General features: G+C 43.2%; 1 protein-coding gene across 1 annotated transcript in view; it reads left to right on the top strand.

Moving 5' to 3' along the window:
• Nucleotides 1-24,634, top strand: part of LOC120393754 (GTPase IMAP family member 3-like) — a 40,591-nt gene extending 15,957 nt beyond the window's left edge. Inside the window, exon 2 of the mRNA XM_039518253.1 lies at nucleotides 23,835-24,634. Within this exon, the coding sequence (XP_039374187.1) occupies nucleotides 23,835-24,634 (800 nt within the window). The remainder of the gene's footprint in view (nucleotides 1-23,834) is intronic.
• The last annotated feature ends 2,622 nt before the right edge of the window (nucleotides 24,635-27,256 follow it).

Raw genomic sequence — 27,256 nt, 5'->3', positions numbered from 1 at the left:
AGAGGCCAAATGCAGTATAGCCTTCCATAGCTGTGGGAACAATTTGCTAAATAATGTTAAAAGGACCTGATTTCTTTTCATGCAGCTAGACATGTTTTCTGTTCGTAACCCCAGCTATTACAAAGAACCTGCAGATAATTCATCTCTTTTTATACTGGTTAGTCCCCTGAATTAATGCCTATTTCAACTAGAGCATAACTCCTAAAACTACATCCAATCTTTATTTAAAAATTGCCAGTGATGGAGAATCCACCGTGACCATCTCCAGTTTGTCAACCTGCTTCTTGAATTGTGGACACCAAAACTGGACACAATGTTCCAACAGCAGTCGCACCAGGCCCCTGTACAGGGGAATGCTTCAAAGTATCACAGTAACCCTTTTGGCAAAAGCATCACTCTGAGAATTCATATTCAGCTGATTATCCACCATGACCCCAAATCCTTTTCAATCACTGCTTCCCATGTTAGAATCCACTTTCCTGCGAGTATGCCCTACATTCTCTGTTCCTAGATGTACACATTTACATTTAGCAGTATAAAAATGGCTTAATTTGTGCCAGGGCATAGCCCCAACAACCTCTTCTGTTATGGTGTCCTCTGAGCACCGTGCATGCAAAGTCACACCAGTGGGGGCAGGACAGTGCACTTTGTAAAATGGTGTCCTTCATTTGACACACTCTGCTTGAGCTCTGCCATCTCTATATTTGCAAATTAAGCAAAACAATGCCTCATACATGACTAAAACACATATTGTTTGCTTCTGCCCTTCATATCAAGTGATTCAGATCACTCTATATCAGTGACCTGTCTTCATTATTTACCTCCCCTCAATTTTTGTGGGCTGTTCAGACTTCATCAGTAATGATTTTATGTTCTCTTCCAGGTCATTGATAAAAATGTTAATTGGCACAGGGAGAAGATCCAATCCTTGAGGGACCTCACTGGAAAAACATCCTCTCAATGATGATTCTTCATTTACAGTTACATTTTGAGACCTGTCAGTTAGCCAGTTATTAATGCATTTAATCTGTGCTATGTTAATTTTGTATCATTCTAATTTCTTAATCAAAATGTCATACAGAACCAAGTCAAATGCCTGACAGAAATCTACTACATAAGGTGGTGGAATCTCCTTCCTTACAGGTTTTTAAGGTCAGGCTTGACAAAGCCCTGGCTGGGATGATTTAGTTGGGGGTTGGTCCTGCTTTGAGCAGGGGGTTGGACTAGATACCTCCTGAGGTCCCTTCCAACCCTGAGATTCTATGAGTCTATGATTCTATGATCAGCACTATTACCTTTATCAACCAAATTGGTAATCACACCAAAAAAAAAATCACGTTGATTTGATGGGATCTTTTTTCCATAAACTCATGCTAATTGATATTAATTATATCACCCTCTGTGACACTCTTCTCATGACACCCAGAAACCCTCTCCCTCAGAAAGAGAGAGCATTGCTTGAGCTTAACTGTATCTCAGCTCCGGCTGCACCACTCTGTCCACCTCAGCAGCAAACTCTCCCAGACTCTGCCAGTCTAAACCTTGCCTGGTAGGTAACATTCAATGGACCCCACTTCCCTGAGATGACTCTCTACAGTGTCCAGTCTCTCTGACAGTGACACTCACAGAATTTACCAAATACGCTGCCTGCAAAGAGACAGAGCACACACTACCCTGTTAGCTTGGCAGGGGACCTGAACTGCACTTTGTTAGTCAGATGGTTTAGAGTAAAACTAAGAATAAGTTTATTAATAAAGAGCATAGGTTTAAGAGTAACAGAGATAGAAATGGTTGCAAATAAAACAAAAGTAAAACCACACTTTCTAGTGTCTAAATTTTAACCAGTTACAAGCTTGGTCTCAGGCAATATCTCTCCTACAGTCAGTTCTCAGAGTCTTCACCCCACATGAAGGATCCACCTTTCACAGATCCCAAGACTGCTGGCTTCTTTTGTCCATTAAGTGATGGCTAACGGGCTCTCCTTGTGCCCTTCTTTTTATAGTCCAGTAACCCTTTGAAATGTATATTTTGAAAAGTATCCCCAGATAAAGTTATTCTCCCTCCTTGCTTGTGCTGTGGGTAGCTGCCCCCCTACTGTCTTCTCAGCCTCCTTATAAGTGATATTTATCTCAGACATGTCAGAGAAAAACAGAGTTCTCACTCTTTGGTTGGGTGCAGCAAATAATCAGATACTTTATTATCTCTAGCAATTACGTGGAGGGAGAGAGCTGAACAGGTCTCCCTACAGATAAACAATTACAGCAAGCATTTATACCTTTGTTACAGGCAATAATGAGCAACAGCTGCATTTTGTTTATACATAGGTCATCCTGATAACTTATTTTTCTCACTTATTTAGACCCTAGTCTACATTCCATCTTCTCTACACAGGGTTGCAACAACTTCCCCCACAGTTCTTTCTCACTCACCTCACACAATCCTTGCTTCTACAAATCTTGTGTTATTAGGGTTACAGCTAGCCTAACTCTTGCTCACAGAAGAGACTGTACGCATTGAAATCCCTGTCAGTTCTTGCTCTACTTCCACAGACACAAAAGTCCTTGCCTTAGAATATCAGAGTTGGAAGGGACCTCTGGAGATCATCTAGTCCAACCCCCTGCTCAAAGCAGGACCAATCCCCAGACAGATTTTTACCCCAATTCCCTAAATGGCCCCCTTAAGGATTGAACTCACAACCCAGAGTTTAGCAGGCCAATGCTCAAACCACTGAGCTACTCCGCCCCACTGTTGTTTTTGGCCCACAAACCTGGACCCAGGCAGATGGGCAAATTCACTCTCCTTTGTCTAGAATAAAACTGTTGATTAGCTTGTGTGATGTTTCACTCCATATGATTTTATGAAAATCTGCTAATGAGTGTGAATATAATGTAACAGGAATATGGTTCATGCAAAAGGTCTCTTGTGAGGTATCATTGCAATGTTTATAATCTACTGAGTGTGGTCATCCTATTTGTATAGATGTATCATTCTTGTATCTGAAACTAGAAATATGAAATATAACTCTGAGGTCCTATTGTAATTATGCAAAGTGTGGGCCATTAATGGTGGTTTGGAATCTTGGTGGCTCCCATCAACTAGGACAATTGGTTGTAAATGGCTCTGTTTACTTGCAAGCCTTTCTGTGAGTCAGGCCGGGAAGAATGAAGGCTTGGGGTCTCTCAGTGACATGTGACCATGTCACCTAATACTGAAATCCATCTTAAACCTGATCCTTTTCCATTTAGAAGGAGGGGTGGGGACCCAGAGGGACACAGGATTCCCGCCTTGGGCCAAAGCTATAAAAGGGGGTGGAACAGAACAAAGGGGGTTCCAGTCATGATAAATCCCTGAGTTACCACCTGAGCTGGAGCTAACAAGAACTGTACAGGGGAAAGGATTGGACCCAGACTAGAAAGGAGTCTAGTCTGTGAAAGAAGCTTATTGGAACACCTCTTAGGGTGAGATTTTACCTGTAAACAGTTTCTTAATGTATTAGGCTTAGACTTGCATGTTTTGTTTTATTTTGCTTGGTAACTTACTTTGTTCTGTCTGTTATTACTTGGAACCAGTTAAATCCTACTTTTTATACTTAATAAAATCACTTTTTGTTTATTAATTAACCCAGAATAAGTGATTAATACTTGGGGCGCAAACAGCTGTGCATGTCTCTCTATCAGTGTTATAGAGGGTGGACAATTCATGAGTTTATCCTGGATAAGCTTTATACAGAGTAAAATTTGGGTTTTATTTGGGGTTTGGATCCCATTGGGAACTGGGTATCTGGGTGCTGGAGACAAGGGTACCTGCTAAGTGATTTTCAGTTAAAGTCTGCAGCTTTGGGGAATGTGGTTCAGACCTGGGTCTGTGTTTGAAGCATGCTAGCATGTCTGGCTCAACAAGGCAGGGTTCTGAACTCCCAAGCTGGTAGGGAAAATGGGATCAGAGAAAGTCTCAGCAATCAGGTCACAGCTTGGTCTAGACATACTTAGTAACATATTTCCAACATACATACATAATTCTCTGTGTCACACTGATATTAATTACCATCATGTCATCAGTTTTATTTGATATTTTACAAGATACTCTTTGGATAAATATTGTGGCAGTACAGTGTTATGTTGTGACATTATGAGTGTGATATAATACATAATTGAAAGATGACAGGGCCAGAAAGAGTTAATTAACTCACCTCACCGACTGACCTGACCCATGGGTGAACCTTAAGGACTGGTCAGGAAGATATGTAAATTCATAGAGCTTTGAAATGCAAATCTGCATTGTTAGAGATCTCAAGGGTAGATGTTTGTTCATGTCTTATGATATAAGCAAACAGGTCTTGTCTATCACTATAGCTTTGATTCAAAGACCAAAAAAGGAATATTAACATTTGAGTGAAATAGGATTATTGTCTGTGTTTCTTTGAAAGTTGTGGTACCCTGTATTTGAACTGTTTAATGGATAAATTACCATGTACTAATTGCCAGGCTGTTTGGAAGAAGGAATTAAGCCTATTGTTTTCTCAGGCCGAAAGGCTGCTGGAAATGTATAAGAACTCTGGGACACGATCCTGCTTCAACTCAAATCTGCTTTGGGTTTCAAGAGGGGGAAACCTTAAGCCACAAGGATTGAGATTCCCCAGTCATTGAGCCACCCTGAATATGGACATTGAACTGTAACCTATGGACTATTTCTAAAAGGACTTTTGGAAACTACAAGCTCACCTCTACTATGCATCTGAACCTCAAGAATTGAATTCAAGTCTGTCTGTATATTGATCTTTTAAACAACTCTTTCTCTTTTCTTTTTTTAAATAAATTTTAGCTTAATTAATAAGAATTGACTATAGCGTGTATTTTGGGTAAGATCTAAGTTATAATTGGACCTGGGTATGTGACCGATCCTTTGGGATTGGAAGAACCTTTTCTTTTATATGATGAGATAAGATTTTCAGTAATCATCATCATATCTGACAGGTGTGTCTGGACGAAGGCCTGAGGCTGGGCACTTTAAGGGAACTGCGGGGTTTGGACTCTGAGTAACCAATGAGGTACTGTAGAAGCTGATCTGTAATGGTTGGAAATCTAAGTATTAGAACAACCACCAGCTTCTGGGGTTGGTCTGCCCTGTTCTGTTTGCAGTTCACCCAAATTAAGTGACCTTAGTTGGCTCCTACGGCAGCACCATCACATGTGTAGTGAGTTTGTCAGGCCTGGTAACATTTGTAGTTACATGCAGTGAACCATTTGCTACTGGGCATTGAAAGGCTTATAGAGTCACACCCTTCTTTAATTCTGTATTAATTAAGTCCAGTATCAGGCACTCCATTATCTTGCCTGAGATCAGTGTCAGATAGACAGGCCTATAATTAGCCAGGTCATCTTGTTTACACATTTTAAACATTGGCACAACATGGACTTTCTTCCAGTCTTCTGGAATTTCTCCAGTGTTCCAAGATTTATTAAAAATCAACTTTAATGATCCAGTGAGCTCCTCAGCCAGTTCTCTTAAAACTCTAGGAGGCAAGTTATCTGGACCTGCTGATTTTAAAAGGTCTAACTTTAATAGCTGCTGTTTCAGCATTCTCCTCACTTACTAATGAAATGGAAAGTATTTCATCATCATTCGATATGACTATATCATCTACCTTTTCCCCAAATACTGAAAATATTTTTGCACACTTTTGCCTTGTCTACATTATTCCTGTCAATTGTACCAATTTCCAGATAGAACTAGACCAATACCATTGCCAGGATTCTTTTAAAACTCTTGCATGCAAGTTATCTGGATCTGCTGATTTTAAAATATCTAACTTCAGTAGTTACTGGTTAACATCCTCCTGAGATACTAGTGAAATGGAGAAACTTTTATTGTATGATATGACTACATCATCTGTTTTTCCCCCAAATACAGAACAGAAGTATTTATTGAACAGTTCTGCATTTTCATTGAGAATACTACCATTTTTCACCTTGAAAAAGGAGAAGAATTTGTATTCATTGCTATTAACTTCTCCATTTTTCTATTTGTTATCTATTGGGAGTATTATTATTAGCAGTAGTGTTAGTATTAGAATTGCCTTCACTTTCCCTCTAAGCCTGGTGGGTTTTGAGCTGGCGCAGTCTTTTTTCTTGGTTGTGGAAATGTGGGGTTTTGGGCAGTAGTAAAGTGTTTTTCTCCCATCAGATTTAGCTCATCATTCTTTTCATCTTTGTGAAATTGGCCCTTTTAAAGCACCGAGTTTATATGTATCACTGGACTTTATTCTGTTTGCACATTCTAAATGTGATCAACTCATGATCACTTGTACCAAAGTTAGTATTAATTTTTAGTTCTGTCATCAGTTCCTCTTTATCTGTCAAGACGAGGTCTAACACAGTGTTCCCCTGTGCTGGATAGAACACTTTCTGAGTTAAAAAACTGTCATCTACAAGAAGTTTCAGTACTGGCAGCATGAGACTTCCAGCCTGTGTCACTCAGATTGAAGTCCCCCAAGATAACATAGCTTTTCTTCCTCACATTATAAGTAGCTGTGTAAGGAGCCATCCATTCTGTTCCCTAGTGTAGTTTGGTAGTCTGTACCAGAGACCAGCTAATAGCCCAAGCTGTGCTTTATCAGTTAGGGTATTGATCCATAAGCATTCAATTTTCTTTTGACTTATAAGTCACTCAGAAACAGGCAATGTCATTTTTTACATAGAGTGGCCCTCTGCCTTCCACTTTGCCCACTCAAGCCTTCTTAAATAGGTTATAACCATTGATATTAACACTACAATAGTGCAAATCATCCCACCAGGTTTCAGTAATACCAACTAGATCAAATTTATGCTCATAAATGAACAATTCCAATTCCTCTTGTTTGTTACCCAGGCTCCTAGCATTGGTATACAGGCAATTCAAGAATTTATTCTCTTCAGTTTCTTCATTAGTTTTGTTCTCACCGCCATGACTTGGTGCTAAACGAGTGCTTATACCTTCTCTAATTTCATTCCCTCTTTTGTTATTCATTTAATGGCCTGCTGCCCAGGTGGCCCCTGAGGAGTTTGTGCCCCTTCCATGGAGGTGGAGGACATCCAAACTACACAGCCCCCTCTTCCCATAGAAGCTGGACCAATTTCCAGAAAAAACAAACCCTCTGCCTTATCTATTTACCTAGTCAGCATTTCATTTCCAGACTCTTCTGCCTTCTGTCTTCCTTCACTCTTGGGACAGGAAAGATCATGGAGAAGATTGCTTGGAGATTCTTCTTCTTCAGCACACTTACGAGTTCCTTGAAGTTATCTAGTATCTGTCAGATGTCTCACGATGCAGTGTCACTAGTGTCAATATGAACCATCAAAAGAGATCCTTCCCGTTGACTTCAGAAGCCAACCAGTCTTAGCGCTGGTCCATACTCACCGTGTGGGTCGACGCGGTGAATTCAACTTCTCGGAGTTCGAACTATCACGTCTGATCTAGACGCGATAGTTCGAACTCTGGAAGCGCTGCGGTCGACTCCAGTACTCCACCACTGCAAACAGCGATGGCGGAGTCGACCTTGGAGCCGCGGACTTCGGCTCCGCAGCGTCTGGACGGGTAAGTCAGTCGAACTAAGGTAGTTAGACTTCAGCTATGCTATTTGCGTAGCTGAAGTCACGTACCTTAGTTCGACACCCCCTCCCACCCCCCCCCCGTAGTGTAGACCAGGCCTTAGAGTAATGTCTCTTGTCTCAGCTCCGGGAAGACAGCACAGTGTCAAGGTGTCTGTCTGCCTGTCCCTTACAGAACAGTGTTTCACTCTTCTTAGTACATAGCGGCATTTCTGGTGTTATGCAGTGTCTGAGTGTTGGCTGCACCCTTTGGCACCACTGGTCGCTTTGCACCAGTAGTGCCAAAACTTGAAGTGCAGCTGACTGGAAATCCCACGAAAGCCCCTGTCATAAATGGATAGTTAAGGGTTTATTCCTCTTTTACCTGTAAAGGGTTAAGAAGTTCACCTAGCCTAGCTGACACCTGACCAGAGGAACCAATGGGGGAACAAGATGCTTCAAAAGGAAGGAGGGAAATTTCCTTTGTTTAGTCAGTTTCAGTTTCAGACAGAGTGAAAAAGATCAAGGAACCAGCCTTTTATCAAAGTAGTAAGTTTTAGAAAGGGATAAATAGGTTTATGTTTATTTTCTTTGTAACTTGTCTTGTGCAATTAAGGGAATTATCAAATTTGGGTATTCTTGTGTGTATTAAGATTTTTGCCCAGGGGAACATCCTCTGTGTTTTGAATCTGTTGTCTATGAGAGTAGCTGGTAAGCTAATCTCTCCCAGAGGGTTTTCTTTTACCTTTCTTTTCTTTAATTAAAAGCCTTTTTCTTAATACCTGATTGATTTTTTTCCTTTTTTTTAGATCCAAGGAGATTGGATCTGGAATCACCAGGAATTGGTGGGGGAAAGGAGGGGGGATGGTTAAATTCTCCTTGTGTTAAGATCCAAGGGGTTGGATCGGTGTTCACCAGGGACTTGGTGAGGAAGTCTCTCAAGGCTACCTAGGGAGGGGAAGGTTTTGGGGGGAAAGAGGGTGTTCCAGACACTGAGAAATCTGGATGGTGGCAGCAAGACCAGATCTGAGCTTAGAGCTTCTCATGCAGGTCCCCCACATGTGTACCCTAAAGTTCAGAGTGAGGAAGGAACCTTGACAGCCCCAGTTCACCTCATGCTATCCTTGCTAGGTATTTAGGTCATGCCTATTTCAGCAGCATGTGTCCATCACCATAGTATCTGACCATGCCAGTGAGCAAAGCATTGGTGATGGGCGGAGCTTGGAAGAGTATCAGCATCTGATTTTTTCCCTGTTTAATGCCTGCTGTCTATAGAGCTCCAGTGACAGTGTCTACAAGAAAGAGCATTTCAGTTCATGAAAGAAGTAGACACACTGAAAAGGAATTCAGAGAAGGCCAACAAAAGTGACTGAAGGGATTTCTCCCCCTGGCAATTTAGACACTTTAGCTACAGCAGCTAACCCCCGAGGTGTATGAGCACTCATGGCCAGATTCTCTACCCCTGTACTTGCCACTCTTTGCCTCCCTGGTAGGGGGAAGCTCTCAGCTGATATAACGTGGAATAGATGGCTTCTGTGTTGTCTGTCCCAGCTTCCGCTAGGAAGGGCTGAGGCAGGAGGGGGTGTTTTAAGGGTAGAGCAGTTGCCCTTCACTGTTCTCAGCTGATGTACAGCTCCACTGGGATCAGATCTGGATGGTGTAAATTACAGCAGTCCCTAGGCTGGGCAGCTTGAGACTCAGGAAGATGTAACTAGCTCCTTCATGGCCTCCTTCTGTGCTACATCCATCTTGGCACAGAAGAGAATCTGGGCCTCAGTTTCACACAAGATAATAGGGCAACGAAAAAGCAATTCATACATCTAAATTAATTAAGTAACCAAGTCAGTTAAATACAAATAAAAATGGACAGACTGCAAATGTGAATTCTTCATTCAGTAGGCTGGGGAGAAGTTTTTAGACTCTCTGTGGCGAAGCCGAGAAATTTCCAGCCAGCACAGCAGGGGTTAAAGAAAGCCTTTGAGCCCAGCTAGCCCCACCCCACTATACCTGCAGCCAATTCCAAGCCCCAGGGAGAGAAAAGCCGGGAGCATGAGTCAGTTCCCAGCTGACTGGCGAAGAGGCAGGAGATCCCTTTCTGAAGGGACAGAGCAGGGCCCTGCAGGCAAGCACTGGTTTCCTGACCGAGGGAGACTGTGGAGGAATCCCCAGCACAGCAGGTAACTAACTGAGCGAGCCCCAGAGCCATTGTGGGGCTCGCCCTCACCGGCTTGCGGCTGTCCTGCCCGGGGGAGTCTGGGAACACAGCAAGGTGCTGTCTGGACCCCCAGGGGAACCTTGCAGGTAACAAACTACCTGGTATATTGGACTGGGGGGATCTGCCCCAAAGTGAATGGACTAACAGAGTGGTGGGAAGTAGCCCAGGGCAGTGGATTCTGACTCCCTGCTGGGAGGGACACCAACCCCCTGTTCAGGGGCTGACATGCACAGTGCCCTGGGCTGAGACTCGGTGGTGAGGAAGGGCTTGAGTCCCCCTACCCATCTCTCAGCCTTAAAGACTGAGGCCACTCAGCCATTATGGGGAGCTGGGAGCCAGGCAATCTAACCACTAGGCTATGTGGTCACCCAAGCCCTGTTACACTCTTGTTAATCAATATTCCCTTTAAAAAAGCCAAGAGAATGGAGCCTGCTTCACATCATCTCCTCAGAGGCCACCAATTCAGGCTCTAAAGGAGCAAGTGGGCAACTGAGTTGCATTGGGTGCTGTACAAAAACAAAGAGGTGATTGCCATGGTGTTTAGATCCAGTTTACCCCAGAAAGCACAGGCCCTTGGCTGGGTATCTAGCTGTGTATGTGCTGAATGTCTAATCTCAGTAGTTCCTGCATAATTGCAGCTGTGTGTTTGCACATGGAATTCTCCCCTCCGCTTCTGAACATTTGGCTGTAGTTGTCTGAATGCAGACTGTAGGCTCCGCAGAACCCTCTGGCTTTTACACTGTCCTTCCAGGATGCTGCTGTTTTGCCAAAACTGCTAGGAGTTCACCAGTTTTTTTCTGTCGATAAAATAGTTTAGAAATATCTGCAAAATTATAGTGACAAACTGATGTTGCTTCCCTAAAAATATTCACCATATGTCTCCCACATGTAGTTTGTATGTTTTCCGTATGGGGAAATCTGGCCCATTTTTAGTACATCCCAATTCTTCACCAGATTCTTTTGTTTGTATGTTGTACCTCATCCCCTAGTCTTCATCTGTTTGTGTCTTTTTACTGTAAGCCCTTGTGGACAGGGAGTGTGTCTTTTCTGTGACTGAACACTGTTCAGAATGATGGGGCCCAATCTTTCCATGCTACCAAAATAATAATACATATAAAGGTGTGGTTATTATTAATCATTAATGGCAAAAATATATCATCAAAGAAAAATATCAAATCCCAAGCTTTCTGACTGTTATCTTTGTCAGAGCATCAAAAACTTACATATGCACACATGTGCATCCACACACGCACGCACACACACACACACTTGTGTAGTTCTCTGATGAATCTAGTTGTGTATCTTGCTTTGTTTCTCATGCACATACATCTTCCTGGGTACAAGCCTTCATTTACTCCCTTAGAATGGCACCTATTTGCAAAATGGTTAGGTCTGCTGCATTCTGTTCATATAACTCCTTGTGCTGGCTTTCTTTATGGCGATTGATGTTTCTGTCCTTAATCACAGGATATTTTGGATGCAGGCTGAATGTTCTCATACAGTTACTACTGTTCTGCACAAACCCACTTCCTGTAAAATTCAGTCTTGTTTACTTAGCAAAAGGTATTTCCTGGTCAGTGGCAGCAGCTCATCCCACTGCATTTATTTAGAAAGAAATCTGAATCACCAAGTAGTTGGTTTTCATTTTCACAGCAGTTAAATCAACTATTACTATGAAGCTTCAGTCAAAAGGAGGAAACCAGAAGACTTCAGACATTTTCGAGTAATACCACCAGCTGGGAGGACTGTGTGGAGTTGCAAATATCTGCTTAATCTGAAGAAATATCACAGATTTGATCTCCAAGCTCAGCTGACACCGAAAAGGTTGTGTATATAGGGTGAACTGGAGTTGGCAAGGGGGGTATTTAAAAATGCCTACAAAGCTTGAAAAACGAAAATGCATCTGAGTTAGCAGGAGGAAATGCAGGGAACAAGCTGGTTTCTCTCTGTTTGGCATTTGGGTGCCTAAAGCTTGTCTGAGATGAGGTGGGGGGTGGCAGTGAGTGGAACAAAGTTCTGACAGAGAAGGCTTGAAATGCACAGATGATGGAACTTGTTGTTCCCAACTGCTGCAACAACCTCAAGGCAGCTGGTGTCATTTTGGGCAGCCTGGAGGCTACTCTACCCTGTGAGACAGTCCAGCCCTCCCCCTGCTCCTGCCTTTGTCCCAAGGTAGAAGAGGCATAAAGGTGTTATAAAGCCACTTTCCTCCCTACTCAATCATTTCAGTGGAACTTAGGTGCCAAACTTGCTTAGGTGCTTTTGAAAATCCCACTTGGTGGCTATCTGTACCTTTAGGCACCGCACCAAAATACCTTTAAAAATCTGGATCGTGGTGTCTAAATTATTCCTGTTCCAAGAACTTCAAAGGAGAAAGGAGATTCCCTTGGAAATTGCTTGGTAGCAATTAACTTTAGGTAAATAATTGTATATTAGATATCGAATTCCAGGAGAAGAACTAGGTGGTTGACAGTGAACATATAAATCAGAATGGACGCAGCTGGTTTCTGAGGAATTCTTAGTGTGTTTCAAGCTTCCCAGACTCTTCCCTCATGAGTTGCTAGTCACAGACTGTGCAGATGTTCTAAATTTGAGCGTGTGTGCTGCTGGGCTTGGTCCCCTCTCAGAGGGATCTGAACACATCCCAGGGCTCTCCTGGGCTATTTACACTTAGCTCCCTTTTGCTGGGGCTTTAGAAAAATATCCAGTCTTGATTTAAAATTTCCATTGAGAGAGAATCCACCACAACTCTTGGTAAATTATCCCAGTGGTTAATTACCCTCCCTATTGTAAACATGTGCCTTATTTCCACTCTGAATTTCTCTTGCTTCAACTTCCAGCCATTAGATATTGTTATACCTTTGCCTGCTAGACTAAGGATCCTACTATCAAATTCTTGTTCCCTGGGTACTTATAGACTGTGATCAAGTCACCCCTTCATTGTCTCTTTGTTAAACTAAGCAGATTGACCTTCTTGGTCTCTCGCTCAGTCTAAGCCAGGTTTTCTAATCCTTTACTCAATCCCATGGCTCTTCTCTGAACAGTCTCCAGTCTTTCAACATCCTTCTTACAATGTGGATACCAGAACTGGACACAATATTCCAGCTACAGTCACACCAGTGCTAAATACAGAGGTAAAACAGCCTCTCTACTTCTACTCCTGGGGCACCTGTCAGTAGACAGGATACTGGGCTATATGGACCTTTGGGCTGACCCAGTATGGCCGTTCTTATGTTCTTATTCATGATTCCCCTGTTTATGCATCTCAGGATCATATTAGCCCTTTTGGCCACATTTTCCCTAGACCAGTGGTTCCCAAATTTTAACAACTCGCAAACCTCTTTAACTAAAATGTCAAGCCTTGCAAACCCCCTCATAAAAATGAATATTTCCAGGGAATTTCTCCTTTACCTGAGTATAACTTATAAAAGCAGTGATCTTGGAAATATAAAATTTGTTTTTATGACCTGCTTATTACACACTATTTCTTATTAATTATTATTTATCATTACAGTATTTTTACTACATTATGAAAACGGCAACACTCTTCCAAGATCTCACTTTCATAGCTTGTATCACTTTGATTAAGCCTGTTATAAGCCAAGGCTCCTGTGTTTCCTCCTACACAAGCATTCAGGTCTTGAGCAGTCCAGACAAATGATACACGTTATAACAAAGCTTAAACTTGTTCTTCATAATAATTTTAAAAACAACACTAACTGCCTATTTAATTTTAAAAACAGCAAAAAAAATATCCATCTCCCTTTCCATTTCTTATAAGGAGTCTTGAAGTTTAAATCTCCTCAGCGTGATAGATCTGATTGCTTTGATCTGCTTAGCTCTTGGAAGTCCAGGGGCTCCGGGATGCTGGCCCCATGCTGCTCAGGATCCCTCTGTTCACCATTAGGAATTTTTTTCCCGAGATCCCCTTGTAACATTTCATGAACCCCCAGGATTTCACAAATTCCAGCTTGGGAACCACTGCCCTAGGAGATCATGTTCAGCTGATTATTCACCATGACCCCCAAATCCTTTTCAGTTACTGCTTCCTATGATAGCAGCCCCATCGTGTAAGTATGGCCTGCATTATGTGTTCCAAGATGTACATTCACTTTTACTTGTATAAAACCGGAGCTCAATTTGTGCTGGGGATTGGCGGAACATAGGCCTGGCATGTCTTCTGTTATGCTTTACTCTGTATACTGTGCGTTTGAAGTCACACCAGTGGGGGCGGAGCAGAATGCTCTACAAAATGGTGTCTACCATGCGGTGCACTCTGCTTAAGCTCTGGCACCTTTCTTTACAAATTAAGCACTGACTAAAACACATTGTTTGCTTCTGCCCATCTTACCAAGAGATCCAGATCACTCTGTGTCAGTGACCTGTCTTCTTCAATATCTACCATTCCCACATCTTTGTGTCATCAGCAAACTTAATTAGTGGTTTTATATTTTCTTCCGGGTCATTGATAAAAATGTTAAGTGGCATCTGGCCAAGAACTGATTCCTGCGAGTCTCCACTAGAAACGCTCCCTTTCCGTGATGATTCCTCATTTACAATTGCATGTTGGATCCTATCGCTTAGCCAGTCTTTAATTAAAAAAAGATATCAAGTTAGTTTAAGAGAATCTATTTTACATAAACGCATGTCAATTAGCAGTCATTATATTACTCTCACTTAATTCTTTATTAATTAAGTGCCATAACTGCTGCTCCATTATCTTTCCTGGGATCAGTGTCAGACTGATGGGTTGACAGTTACCTGTGTCACCCCTTTTACTCTTTTAAAATATTCCCAAATTAGTTTTCTTTCAGTCTTCTGGACGTTCCCAGTGCTCCAAGAGTTATTGAAAATCAACATTAATGGACCTGGAAAAATCACGAGAACAAACATGAGCACATTTGAATAGCATACATTTATAAAAAGCGTTCTGTGATTGTAGAAGTCCATCTTTTCCATCATTAGGAGGGTTAATTGATCCCTGATAAGATTCCTTGCAGTACTGCAGCTTGAAGTGCAACAGAAATGAATTATTTTACTAAGAAAGCTACCTATTCATTTGGTGATTGATTACTATTTTTTTCCCCTTTTCTATATTTTTCCCTTTTGGTTTTTTGTTGCAAACCTAGATGTTTACAGAGTTTCTCAGAGCATCCAGACATGAATGTAAGGGCCTCTGAAGAACAGATAAAAGAAGGATGGGGTATTCTTGAGTTTGGTGCTGATCCTTTTTCTCCCCGGGCACTCACTTTCCTTTTCAGTGGGAGGCTGGCAGTTATGTTTAGAATGGGGATTACTGTTTTCTCCACACAAAACCAACCACATCCTGTCAGTACCAATGATTTATTTTTAGATTAAGGAAACTAAATAAGAAGAAACAACAGTAAAATCTGCATGAGTGTTAGTTACATACAACACAGTGTAATATTCTCTTAGGATGCAATGAATAGCCTTCTTTCTGCTGATTGCTCTTTCCCCTTCCACCTTCTCCTTGACTCCAGTGCAGACTAACACTATGGACCAGAGCATCTTCCAGATCTACCTCCATAATTATGTCAAGTATCAGAGAGGTAGCCGTGTTAGTATGGATCTGTAAAAGCAGCAAAGAATCCTGTGGCACCTTATAGACTAACAGACGTTTTGCAGCATGAGCTTTCGTGGGTGAATACCCACTTCGTCGGATGCACAGGATTCTTTGCTGCTCCATAATTATGTAACCATGTAAGCTTCCCTTGCATCTTAGTTATTTACAGCACCAGCTTACAATATGCACTCTTGTTGTGTATGGTCACAGCTCCTCACTTTATCAAGGTTTTGTTTTCAGATCTCTTCTATCTATCTTTCCCCTTTGACCACTTCAGGACAAACCGAGACTTGGAGTAAGGAGCAGGTACATATCAGTTTATACCTTGAATGATTTCTCACTATATATCCTCTACCTGCTTTGACCAGATGTATGGCTGTGATTCATCTTTCTTCAGTTAATGTCACAAAGATAAAAAGGCATCCTCCCAACAATCTCATCTTGTCTTATGCCTTCCTCAAATCAATATTTATCTTTTATTTAATTAATTACCTAAAACCAGACTAAGGAGGGGACACAAGTGTAACATTGTAGGAATCCATGTTTACATGGAGATGCTATGTGCACAGTTTGCAGGTTTAGAGTCAACATTTTTAAAGACAGCATTGTATTCAGTCTCTGTAGGCAACCTGCCTAGCTATTTTTAGCTATCAATTTACTACAGACATCCTATATCAGAATCAGCTCACCTACACTATAGATTTAGGCTGTGTGGCACAAAAGAAAAGCAAGCAACTAGTCCACAAAATGAATATATTAATATACGATATTATCATAGGCGTGAACTCTGTGGGTGCTCTGGGGCTGGAGCACCCATGGGGAAAAATTAGTGGGTGCAGAGCACTCACCGGCAACAAAGCTTCCCCTGCCCTGCACCTCTTGTGTGCTAGTGTCCCCATTTACCATCACCTCCCCTGCCCTCCCAGAGCTTCTGCAGCAGCGCAAAGAGTGGATTTGCTGCATTATAGCCTTTAACCAAGTGGTTAGGGAACTCACCCAGAAGATGGGAGACACCAGTTCAATTCTTCCCCCTCCCTTTGCCTGATGATATGGGATTTGAACAGGCTTTCCCTCTGTTTCAGGTGAGGGCCCTGGACTATAGAATCATTCTGGCCCAATGCATACTTAATAAAAAGTGGAATGGCTTCAACGAGAGAGAGAGAAACCCACCTCAGAATATGCCATAGTCCCACGGGATTGGGCCCGATAGGCAATGCCCTGCCTATCTTCACCTGATTTGAGGACCTCACTATGGCTTTGTTGTGGGAACCATGGGTGATGGCATCATTTTTATACAGTGAGTGGAGAAAGGACAGGTCACTCAGGATTTCATTTTACATTAAAATCATACATAGACACTGACTTCCCCTCCAACCAGGGAATGTTCAACCCCAGGCCCCGCCCTCACTCCACTCCTTCCTCCAAGCCCCCCCTCGCCTCTTCCCCTAAGTGTACCCCCTCCCTGATTGTCCCCCTTCCTTCTGGAGCTTCCTGAATGCATGTCCTCCAACCACTGGCCATTCTGTAGAGATTTAGGCCGAAACTGGATGACTCCAGGAGAAGGTTTCCTGGCTGTGAGTCACAAGCAGAGATAGCTGCTTACCTGCAGCTTCGATTTTAGACACCAAACTCCTTGCGGGGACAGGGCTTAGGACCACACACTTCTCATCAGTGTCTCGCATCGGCTCCTTGCCTAGCATGCTGGCTTTTGTGGATCTCATTCTCAGGTGTCTGTCTTTCCACACTGTATAGGGAGCCTAGGTCCCTAACCAAGATACTTAAAAGTTCGGTGTTGCAAAACTCAGCCCCTTTGTGGATTCAGGCCTTAGATCCCGATCCTGCAATTGTATCCACTAGCACAGACCACTGCACTCTGCCAAAGCCACAATTACTGTTAGTCGACCTCCCCCCAAGCCCAGTATCCATGCTCACAGCTCCAGTCGCAGGATCAAAGCACAGCTGTCAATTAGGGTCCTTTTTCCCATGGATGTGCACTGCAATTTATATTTCTCAAAATTTCCTCCATTGTCTCCTATTCATCTGTAATTAGGGTGACCATATTTCCCTATGCTGAATATGGGACACCTGGTAAAAGTACTCATATTCAAGAGAGTTCAATGGCAATCAGTCAGAACTATGCAGTATAAACGTTCAAATTAACATCAAGTTACTGCGTAGCTGGATTCTTTTTATTTACCTCCTTATTTTTAAGGCTTTAGGGTTCACAAGGAGAGGGGTGACAAACACATGCCTTTCTATACCCCCTCCACACACCCTGGAAGAGGTGACACACACACACTCCTCTCAGACAGGGGGGAGGCATAGTATGACTGACCGACCCTACCCTCCATTTCCGCTGCCCTCCACCCGCCCATGCTTGGCTGGCCCTCGGGATGGATCTGCTTCTCCTAGGACTGGAACCATGTGTTCCCGAGGCAACACGTGGGGGGCATGCAGGGTCACATGCTCCCCCTCCTCAGATTTCTGGCAGGGTTCACACCAGAATGTGTCTAGCAGCAGCCTTTCAGCACTGTGTGGAAGGAAAGGAATGAGAGCTGCTTACAGCTGCAGGGTAGAAGGAGGTGAGGAAAGATGACCTGGCCCACGTCTTTGCAGAGCTCATCTCTTCTCTCTCACCTCCTCTCCACTTGTCCCTTCCTGGCCACACAGTGTGGAAAGGCAGCTAACACCTCCAGGCTGCTGCAGGCCACAGACATAACCCAGCCACCTCCGGCTACAGCCTGGGTAGGAAGGGGTTAAGTCCTAATGATGCAGGGGCTTCAGCGAACCCATCCAGAGAGGTGGCTCAGCAGGGGAGAGTGCTTAGGGGATGGAGGTGTGGTTCCAGAGGATAGGGACCTGGAGGGGTGTGTGTGGAGAGAGTTCAAAGCCCCTTCCCCATGACTACTATGGAGCCTGCAGGTTTGGGACATGAATAGGCTGGAAATCGATTCCCCCTGCCACCACTCCAGAGATTAGGTGAGGGCAGAGAGGCTTCCCTGGGCCAGCGCTGTGTGGGGCTTTGGCACATGCAGGGTTTGTCTCCTCCTGGCCAGTGCCCCGGGCCAGAGGGTCTTGGGCTTTCCTGGGGCTCCGGTCGAGCCAGAGGCTGTGGGAGAAGGAAGGAGTCTGCTGGCCAGGCTCTTCGTGAGCTGAGTGCTCTGACCAGAGGCTGGTTCTCAGTGCTTGGAGCGGGATGCGTGGGCAGGCAGCTGGCAAGCAGGGATCCTGCCTGCAGCAGCACCTGCCAGTAGAGATGGCAGGGAGACAATTTGCCTGTTTTTAACAAAAAGTCAGAAAACCTGCAGGAGGGCTTAAATGCCAGACTGTCCCTTTAAAAAGAGGACATCTGATCACCCTATCTGTATTGTGTCATGAATATTCATGGCACTGTATAAATCAAATATAATTAAGAAATAAACCATCCTTCAGTCTACACAGAAACAATGAGACACATACCAGCTGGTATTTGGTCTTGGTTTTCACGTATATTAACCAGTTCCATTGATTTTTCAGGAAGAAGCTGTTTAAGTTACCTGTCTTAGGGGAGAAATGTCAGACTATCAATCAGTTGGAAAAACTGTGCGGGTATGTACTAGTGATGGACAAAATCCACAGAGGTTCTAAGGTTCGGTTACTATGAATTGGAAACAATTTGATAGGGAAACCAGACTTGTAAGCTCATGAGAACAGGCCCTGTGAGTATTTTGTGTTTGGTCACATAGCTGGAAAGAGGCCTTCCATATCCACAAGTGCTGCAGCCATTGCTGGTCATCCCAGGTCTCTGGAACGATCAGGTCCCCCTAATCTGTGCTCATTGCTGATATATTGTTCTAGATTATAATAGGCCCAAAACAGTTGCACCCCTGGCCTTCTTGGCTAATAACTATTGATAGACCTATTCTCCATGAATGTATCCCATTCTTTTACACTTTTGGCCATCAAAACTTCCCAGGGAAATGAGTTCCAAAGGTTAGTTATGCATTATGTGAAAAAGGACATCCTCTTATTAAACCTGCTGCCTATTGGTTTCATCAGGTGATGGTGTTCTTCTAGAGCTGGATGAACAAAGGGGGTAGGGAGGAACAGGAATTTTGAAAGAAATTTTATAGTGATTTTTTTTCAAAATTTCATAAAATTTTGATCAGCTCTTTATTTGGTGAAAAACAGGGAATTTCATGATTTAGTTCTATGGAGCTTTGCATATGCTGGTATAAGTTTGCAAAGAGTTTGAAAATTGTGAAACTCTAAGAGTATGATCCCACACAGTCACAATAAGATACATCAGTTCACTATACTGGTGCATGTTATACCAGTGGAGTTTGCTAATGTAGATCAAAAAGCTCAATAACCTCTCTAACTCAGTCAGTTTCAATTCCACAATACAGTCTGCCACTCTTCGTGCACACGTGAAAGATCTGAAGTCTATTCCATGGTTCTTATATCATCCTCATCATGTTAGTATCTGTGGGTCTGTCAGGCATGCGTTAAGCAATGTGGCTAACTTCTGCCAAATGTGTTTCCCTCTTCTTTCATCTTTTCCTAATGAGGAGTGCAATGTTTTGTTTTGGTAGGGTTTGTTATTGTGATTGTTTTCATTTTTTGTTTTTATTTAAATCTCCTGTACATTCACACGCTACTATCTTTCTGTATGAGAGAAGGCAAGTAGAAGGTGTGTTGGATTGGAAAATGGTGAGCTTTGTGATGGTCCATATTTCCTGTAGGAGTCCATTGCACAGTCTTGGACTGGCTGCCAAGAAACTTCGGTCTCCAGCACACATAAGCGTTACCCTTGCAGTGGATTGGTCCATTGTATCGGAGTTGTCAACCATCATCTCATTCCTAGAGCTGTGGATTGTCTTATAGCTATCCAGCGCTCAAACATGGAGAGCCTTGAACATAAGGACAGAGGCCCAAAAATTGATTAAATAATCTATGGGAAACCAGCATAGAGAGCAGAGAAGAGGTATGATGTGCTCACAGTATCCTGTGTTGCTGAGAAGACACACTGTAGAGTTGTGGACTACTTGGAGTTTCCTTCATGCTCTGGCATATCACACTGCTGTAGTTGAAATGGAGTGGTGACAGAAGCACATATAACTAAGTTCATTATCTGCCAGGATGGGAGGGAGTCTCCAAGCCAACTGGAGAGGACAGAAGATGTTAATAGCAGTTATTGTTAAGTGACAGCTTGGATTCAGTGAGAAATCTTATGGCCTCACACCAGCTAACCTAAATGTGTGACAGGATCCCTGGGGTGCAGCCTGGAACTGAGCCTCCTTAACTCTCCAGCCAGAGCTGTCTCTCACAATGCTTTGCTAGTGAAAAGCAGCAAACCCCTCTGGGTGCCGTTATCACTCAGCACAGACATATTTGGAGCCCCCCACCCAGCTGGATTGCATGAATGCTCCCAGAACCACTCATGAATCACACAGAGACAGGCATCAGCCAAATCCCCCCAGATGCCAGCCTTGTTCCTCAGGAATACACCGTCCTGCACTGTTCAAGATGAGCAGTGCAGATTTATGAATTGGTACGTCACTTCACCAGTGAAAAGTGGCTATGTACCAGCCTTTGTAACCTGACCAGATTTACCAAACACTTCAGGCAAACTGACTGGTAAAGATAAACAGTAAGACAAGTTTATTGACTACAAAAGATAGAGTTCAAGTGATTATAAGTGATAGGCAAAAAGTCAGAGTAGTTACCAAAAGAAAAGAAAATATAAGCACCCAGTCTGAACTCTCAAACCTATTAGAGTGGGCAACAACTAGATTCAGCAGTTTTTCTCACCCCACTGTATATTGCAGTTCACAGTACACAGGTTTCACCCTGGACACTTGGGCCAGTCCCCTCTGTTGGAGTCTACAGTCTTCTGAATGTCCTTGTTACTAGTTTCAGCATAGGTGGGGGAAGAAGAAAGGCTAAGCATGGGGTCACTGTGTTCTATTTTATACCCTTAGTCCCATGTTCTTGGCAAATACAAGCCCAGGCATGTCTGGTGGGCATTGCTGAGTCCCCAGGCAAGGTGGTTGAGCAGTTCCCCTGGTGTGGCCTGATAGTTGTTCTACACCCTCTCGGGCATTGCTTGTTTTCCTTGCTGTTGTCTCTGTGGAGCTAATATCTGGCCGATTCCCCAATTTCCAGTACATTTTAGTGATAACTATGCAACACAATCTCATAACTTCATATGCACTAATGATATACATATTTAGATAGAACAATGACTTTGGGCAGATCATAACGTTTCTCCTGATACCTTACATGGGCTGCTTTATATGCAATATCACAATTATATATAAATAAGGAATATAGGGATTACAGAGTGTTCCTTCAGGTATAGAATGTCACAAAATGTGCTTAACTTAAGGCACCTAAGTAACTCTCTTCATGTCAATAGGTCTACCTATGTGTTAAAAATCAAACAGATGTGATGAAAACACTGATGGAGATTAATATCAATGAAATATCAAGGTGTCATATTCAGAAACTCACTTTTCTTACAATAATCAAACTTCATAGCAATGATTATTATTATTCCTATTTTATATATGTATAACTGAGTTTTTCTAAATGAATATTTTTTCTGTATTCTGAACGCCTAGGTTAAAGTATGTTTGTAAATAACACTTTTTATTATGAATATTTCAGAGAGAGATGGATGGGAGGAAGCAGAGAGAAGATATTGTAACCTTCTGTGGTAAGACAGTTACACAAAAGGCCCTATTCTGGCCCCTCTTCTATATTTTGCTCAGCTCAATTTTTCCTGTAAAATAAAAGAGCCCCACAAGGTCTAGGGGTTTGAGGCATGTTCTGAGTATACCTTTAGTCACCCAAAACTATTTCAGAGAGTCTAGCATGGGTGCAGTTACTAGGGGATTAGCTGTGACATGTCCCTTGTAACTTTGTCTTATGCTGGGGACAATCCCTTTCCCAGAATCTGTAGTTTCATGCATATCTCAGGCTGCTACAGCAACTTCAAACTGTAAACCAAAAACCTACTGCTTTTGGTCAAGAAAGAGATAGGAGTGGCTGCAGAGTAGCCCTTAGGGGAAGGGCTATGTCAGTGGCCTATTAAACCCAGGGGTGTGAGTTCAATCCTTGAGGAGCCCATTTAGAAATCGGGGGCAAAAATCTGTCAGGGACAGTACTTGGTCCTGCTAGTGAAGGCAGGAGACTGGACTCAACAACCTTTCAAGGTTCCTTTCAATTCTATAAAATAGGTGTCTCTATTCACTCCAATCCAAAGAGTGAGAGTCTATGTACCAGGCACACTCCATCCTTCAGCTCCCCCAATCACTTCTGGATAGAGATTGTCAACTCTTGTTCAAATTACAAACAAAAATATGGAAACAAGCATGTTAGAAAAGTTTTATTCCATTTGACCAATTATGCAGAGCTAGGGAAAAACAAGAGGTAATTTATAGACAAGTCACCCTGATTCACTATATGTAGCACAGTAGAAATGAGTTTTTAAGAGGGACTTTGATGTGGATACTGTAGTGGTTTTTCAGATGAGCTCAGCAAGATCTTACTATACATTGTGAGCTACATGGAAGAAGGCACAGAGGTGATTGTGCAAGAATTTGAAAAACACATGGAGGATGATAGGAGCATTGGCAGAATGGAGGGGATGGGGCAATGCAAAGGCTGACAAGGGAGGATATATAATGAAGTGCAGAGTTCTGCAGAAATATGAAGGAAGAGACGTAGTTTAAATGTGATGTTCAGAGATTTGAAAGGGTCTGATCTCCATGTGAAGGAGGAAGTGGTCTGAGCAGAACACAAGGGTTCATTTTTATATGCCTTGTATTTACATCTGACTCTAGGATCCAGTACAAAGTGTGTCAGCTCTGTACGTGGGTCCAGAGACAAAGGTGCTCAGATTCGACAGTGATTAGTGCAGTATAAGAACCTATTGTGCTAGAGAGGGAGACAATGGCAGAATAGTAAGAGAGAAGTTGCATGATCAAACCAACGGGCAAAGAAGTCTAACTTAGTGGTAGTATTTTGTAATCAAGGCAGAATATACTGTGTTTCTGAAAAGGAACTTGGATGTAGGCTTGGAGCGAAAAGGACAGATCTTGGAGATGCTGAGGAGGAAGAACAAGTTGGATTTGGATATGGCCTAGATGTGTGGGACAAAGGAGAGAGAGGAGTCAGTTGCAGGCCTGAGTGATGGTGAGAGTGGTGGTGTTGAGAAGAGTGATAGAAAAAGAAGAGGAGAAGGTAGGGGAGAGAGGATAAAGAGTTCAGTTTTGGTCATTTTCAGTTTAAAGTGACAAGACATCCAAGAGCACAGAAACAAGCTGGGCTGTGGGATTGGATGGATATTATTTACTCTGGGCCATTCAGCTCCAGAGTACACTATTTTAATGAAGGTTTGTTAACAGTTGTATGAACAGATATAAGTCCTACCCATTTACTTTTATCTGTGCAATGATGTTCTGACTGTCAAACCTGTTCCCAGCAGCTGCAGATGACAGCAGGAGATCGGAACTCAGAATCATCCTTGTTGGCAAAAGTGGAGCTGGAAAAAGTGCGACAGGAAACTCCATCCTTGGGGAAAGAAAGTTTGAGTCCAAACTCAGGGCAAAGTCTGTAACTTTGACTTGTGAAAAGGGGCAAAGGATCTGGAATGGGAGGGAGCTTGTGGTTATTGACACACCTGCCATTTTTGATGGAAAGGTTTGTGAGCCAGTAACAAGTAGAGAGATTGTTCGCTGTATCACACTCTCTGCTCCAGGCCCACACGCTCTGGTGCTAGTGACCCAGCTGGGCCGTTACACTGAGGAAGACAAGGATGCAGTGAAGCGAATACAGGAGATTTTTGGAGTTGAAGCCATGAGGCACATGATTGTCCTGTTCACCCGGAAAGAAGATTTAGCAGTTGGCTCACTGCGTGACTATGTGAGTTACTCAGATAATAAAGATCTTAAGGGGCTGATTCAGAAGTGTGGGAACCGATACTGTGCTTTCAATAACAAAGCAACTGGAACAGAACAGGCTGAACAGGTTTCTGAGCTGATTAAAATGATCCAGAGAATGGTTCAGGACAATGGGGGCAGATATTATGTCAGTGAGATGTATACAGAACCTGATTTAACTGAACAAAAAGTGAGATATCTTATTGGAATAAATAAAACAAACAAGGTGAAAACGGTGAAAACTGCTTGTACAAAGTATAGGAAAGTTATTCTGGGCTTTGGGGTTGTTGCAGTTGTTGTTGTTGTTGTTCTTGTACTTCTCCTGACTTACATCAGACACTAACAGCCATTACTAAAGTCGCATTGCAACCTAACTCTACTGCTCCTCAAACCCTGCATCTCAGCTTCTCAGGCACCCTCAGCCTATGCCAGTGCAGCACATTCTTACAATGTGAATAAAGCTATCAGCATTTGTTCTTTATTAACAATAAAGTTTAGATAATTTAAATATGATGAGCCAGTTACTCTGGATTTAGATGGTTGAACTCCATTAACTTAAGCACAGTCATATGGGTTTAGAGCCATGTAACAGCTCTCAGCCTGGATTTGTAATGAAGTGTCTCCATTAGCTTCACTGGAATATGCTGCATTTCAAGGGGGTCGTGATTAGGGGTCCCCCATCCCTCCTCTTTACCCCAAAGACAGAGAGAACAGGGGAGTCTGCCCTCCCCACCTGGGGTGGGATGAGGGCCAAAAGCAGCCACCTGCCGATGTCCCTCCCCAGGCCCTCCGCCCAGGGCAGGTGGAGGGACTCCCGCTCCACAGAGCTGCCTACATCACTGTCCCTGACCCGGCGCTGGTCAGAGGGTGGGGGAGGCCTCCAAACCACAGCCCAGCCGTGGTAAGAACTGCACAGGCTCAGGCAGCTGTGAGGAGCCATGGTGGACCCTTTAATGCCCATGGTGTGGGGGGTCGGGGAGAGCAGCCCCCAGCCCATGTCCCTGCCCCCTATATCCACCTTCCAGGGCAGATGGATGGTCTGTAGCATCTCACAGCTGCCCTCATGGCTCTTATCCATGGTCGGGCTGTGGCTCTGAGGCCCCTGCCCCCATTGGCTGGAGCTGGGTTGGGAAGAGCCGTGCAGGCAGCTGTTGGGAGTGGGTCCCTCCACCTGTCCTGGGCTGGGCAGAGAACCAGGTGGGGGTGGGGAAAACATGGGCAGGGAGCTTCTCTCAACCTCCCCACACCATGAGCAGGCGGAGGGTCTGTGCAGCTCCCACAAATGCCTGGGCTCCCCAGTCAGGCTTCACACTGGGGGTGGGGCCTCAGGGGGAAGAGGGCGAGATCCGCTCTGGTGAAAAAATGGTCCCGTCCAGTTCCTGCCCTATTGCTGCATTTACAGCCAGATAACTGAGAAAAGAGTGTGGACCTTTCACTAGAGCTGTGAGATCTATTCAGTTCGTATGTAAACTTGGAGTAGCTCAAACTGCAACATCAAACATGGGGAGTATTTTTACTAAAAATGAAATCACAGAGCCAAATTCAGACCAGGTGGAAGTTGATGAAACTCTATTGATCTTACTGGAGTTACACCAAGAATTAGTCTGGTTCCATCGGTGTAGCCTCTTTTGATATGTTGAAAGACAAATTTAAAATCCACCAGAGATGCAACTATGAAATATGATACTATGTAGAATTGGTTGGGTTTTTTTGTCTTTTGTAAGGTATCAGTCAATGGGACTTAGGCTTCTAAGTGGTTAAATCCCTTTTGAAAATGAGATTTGGTCTCTTAAACTTATTATGATTCAAATTTGCGTCGCTGAGTGCACAGGGTAGATAAACAAGTCTTGAAAACGAAGGTTGATAAACATGTCCTATCTGGCAAAGGAATGTTGATTTACCTGTCTGCCTAGGTCTCTGATGTATATCAAGTATTCTGAAGCCAGATATAATGGGAGGTACATTTGCATCTGAGGTAAACAGGAAGATTAGGTTAGTGGAAGATGAGGAAATCAACATGGTGTCAGACCACCAGAGAACAAGCAGCAGGCAATAAAAAAAACTTTCTCTGGGGGTACACTGGGAAGAGAATACATTTCAAAGGTTTATTGGATTTTAAGAGGGAGGGAGAAAAAATCTTGGTTATCCTTCACTGGGAAGCAAAAAGTATAGTATGTTTTGCATTCATGAAAGTTGGATTTTGGCCATGAGAGCAAAAATCCAACAGTACTGGGAGGAGACATGAGGTGAGAAACTGCTTTAGATAAGATTAATTTACTGAAGTTAACCCACTTCTACAAAATGAGAATTTATCTTTTTGTTTTATTTGTAACCAATTGTTTCCATTATCTTTACTCAGTATCACTTAAATCTCTAGCTTTGTAAAATAAACTTCTTGTTTATCATAAGAACATCTCAGTGTTGTAATATTAAGCCAAGTGTGAGTCCTCGGTTGAGTCAAACAACCTAGTGTGTACAATATCTCTTTGGGGCCAGCAAATGTGGTATTTTCAGGGTGTCCAGTGACAGCAGCTGGGCACTACAGGGAATGCTTTAAGTGGGAGTGCACCAAGTGTTATCTGCAAGGCCAAGTAAAAACTAAGGCAGAGGGATAACAACATGACCCATAGTTCTGGCACCCTGAGAAAGTGTCACTGTGCCATAGTGTTGGCCGGATTTACACACAATTGGCTGATGGTCACACTCCAAGCACTGGTCAATTAGGTTCCACAAGATTCACAAATGAGAAGGTTGGAAACAGACAAAAAAGGTCCCAGTTTTGTTATTTTCTGCTTGCTTATCTTGGGTGACAGAAATGGAGTAAATAAAAGTATAAAAATGAGCAAGGCAGAGGCAGGCCTCAGTGAAACCTCCATGAAGGTAGAGCTGGCCAGGCTTCAGTTAGAGAAAGCAGACAAGGAGTGTGAGCACCAGAAGTGGGAAGCTGAACAAAGAGCCAAACAAG

Source organism: Mauremys reevesii, unplaced genomic scaffold (genome assembly GCF_016161935.1).
Source record: "Mauremys reevesii isolate NIE-2019 unplaced genomic scaffold, ASM1616193v1 Contig3, whole genome shotgun sequence".
Classification (NCBI taxonomy): domain Eukaryota; kingdom Metazoa; phylum Chordata; order Testudines; family Geoemydidae; genus Mauremys; species Mauremys reevesii.
Note: the sequence above shows the minus strand (reverse complement) of the source record. Positions and strands in the feature narration are given on the sequence as shown.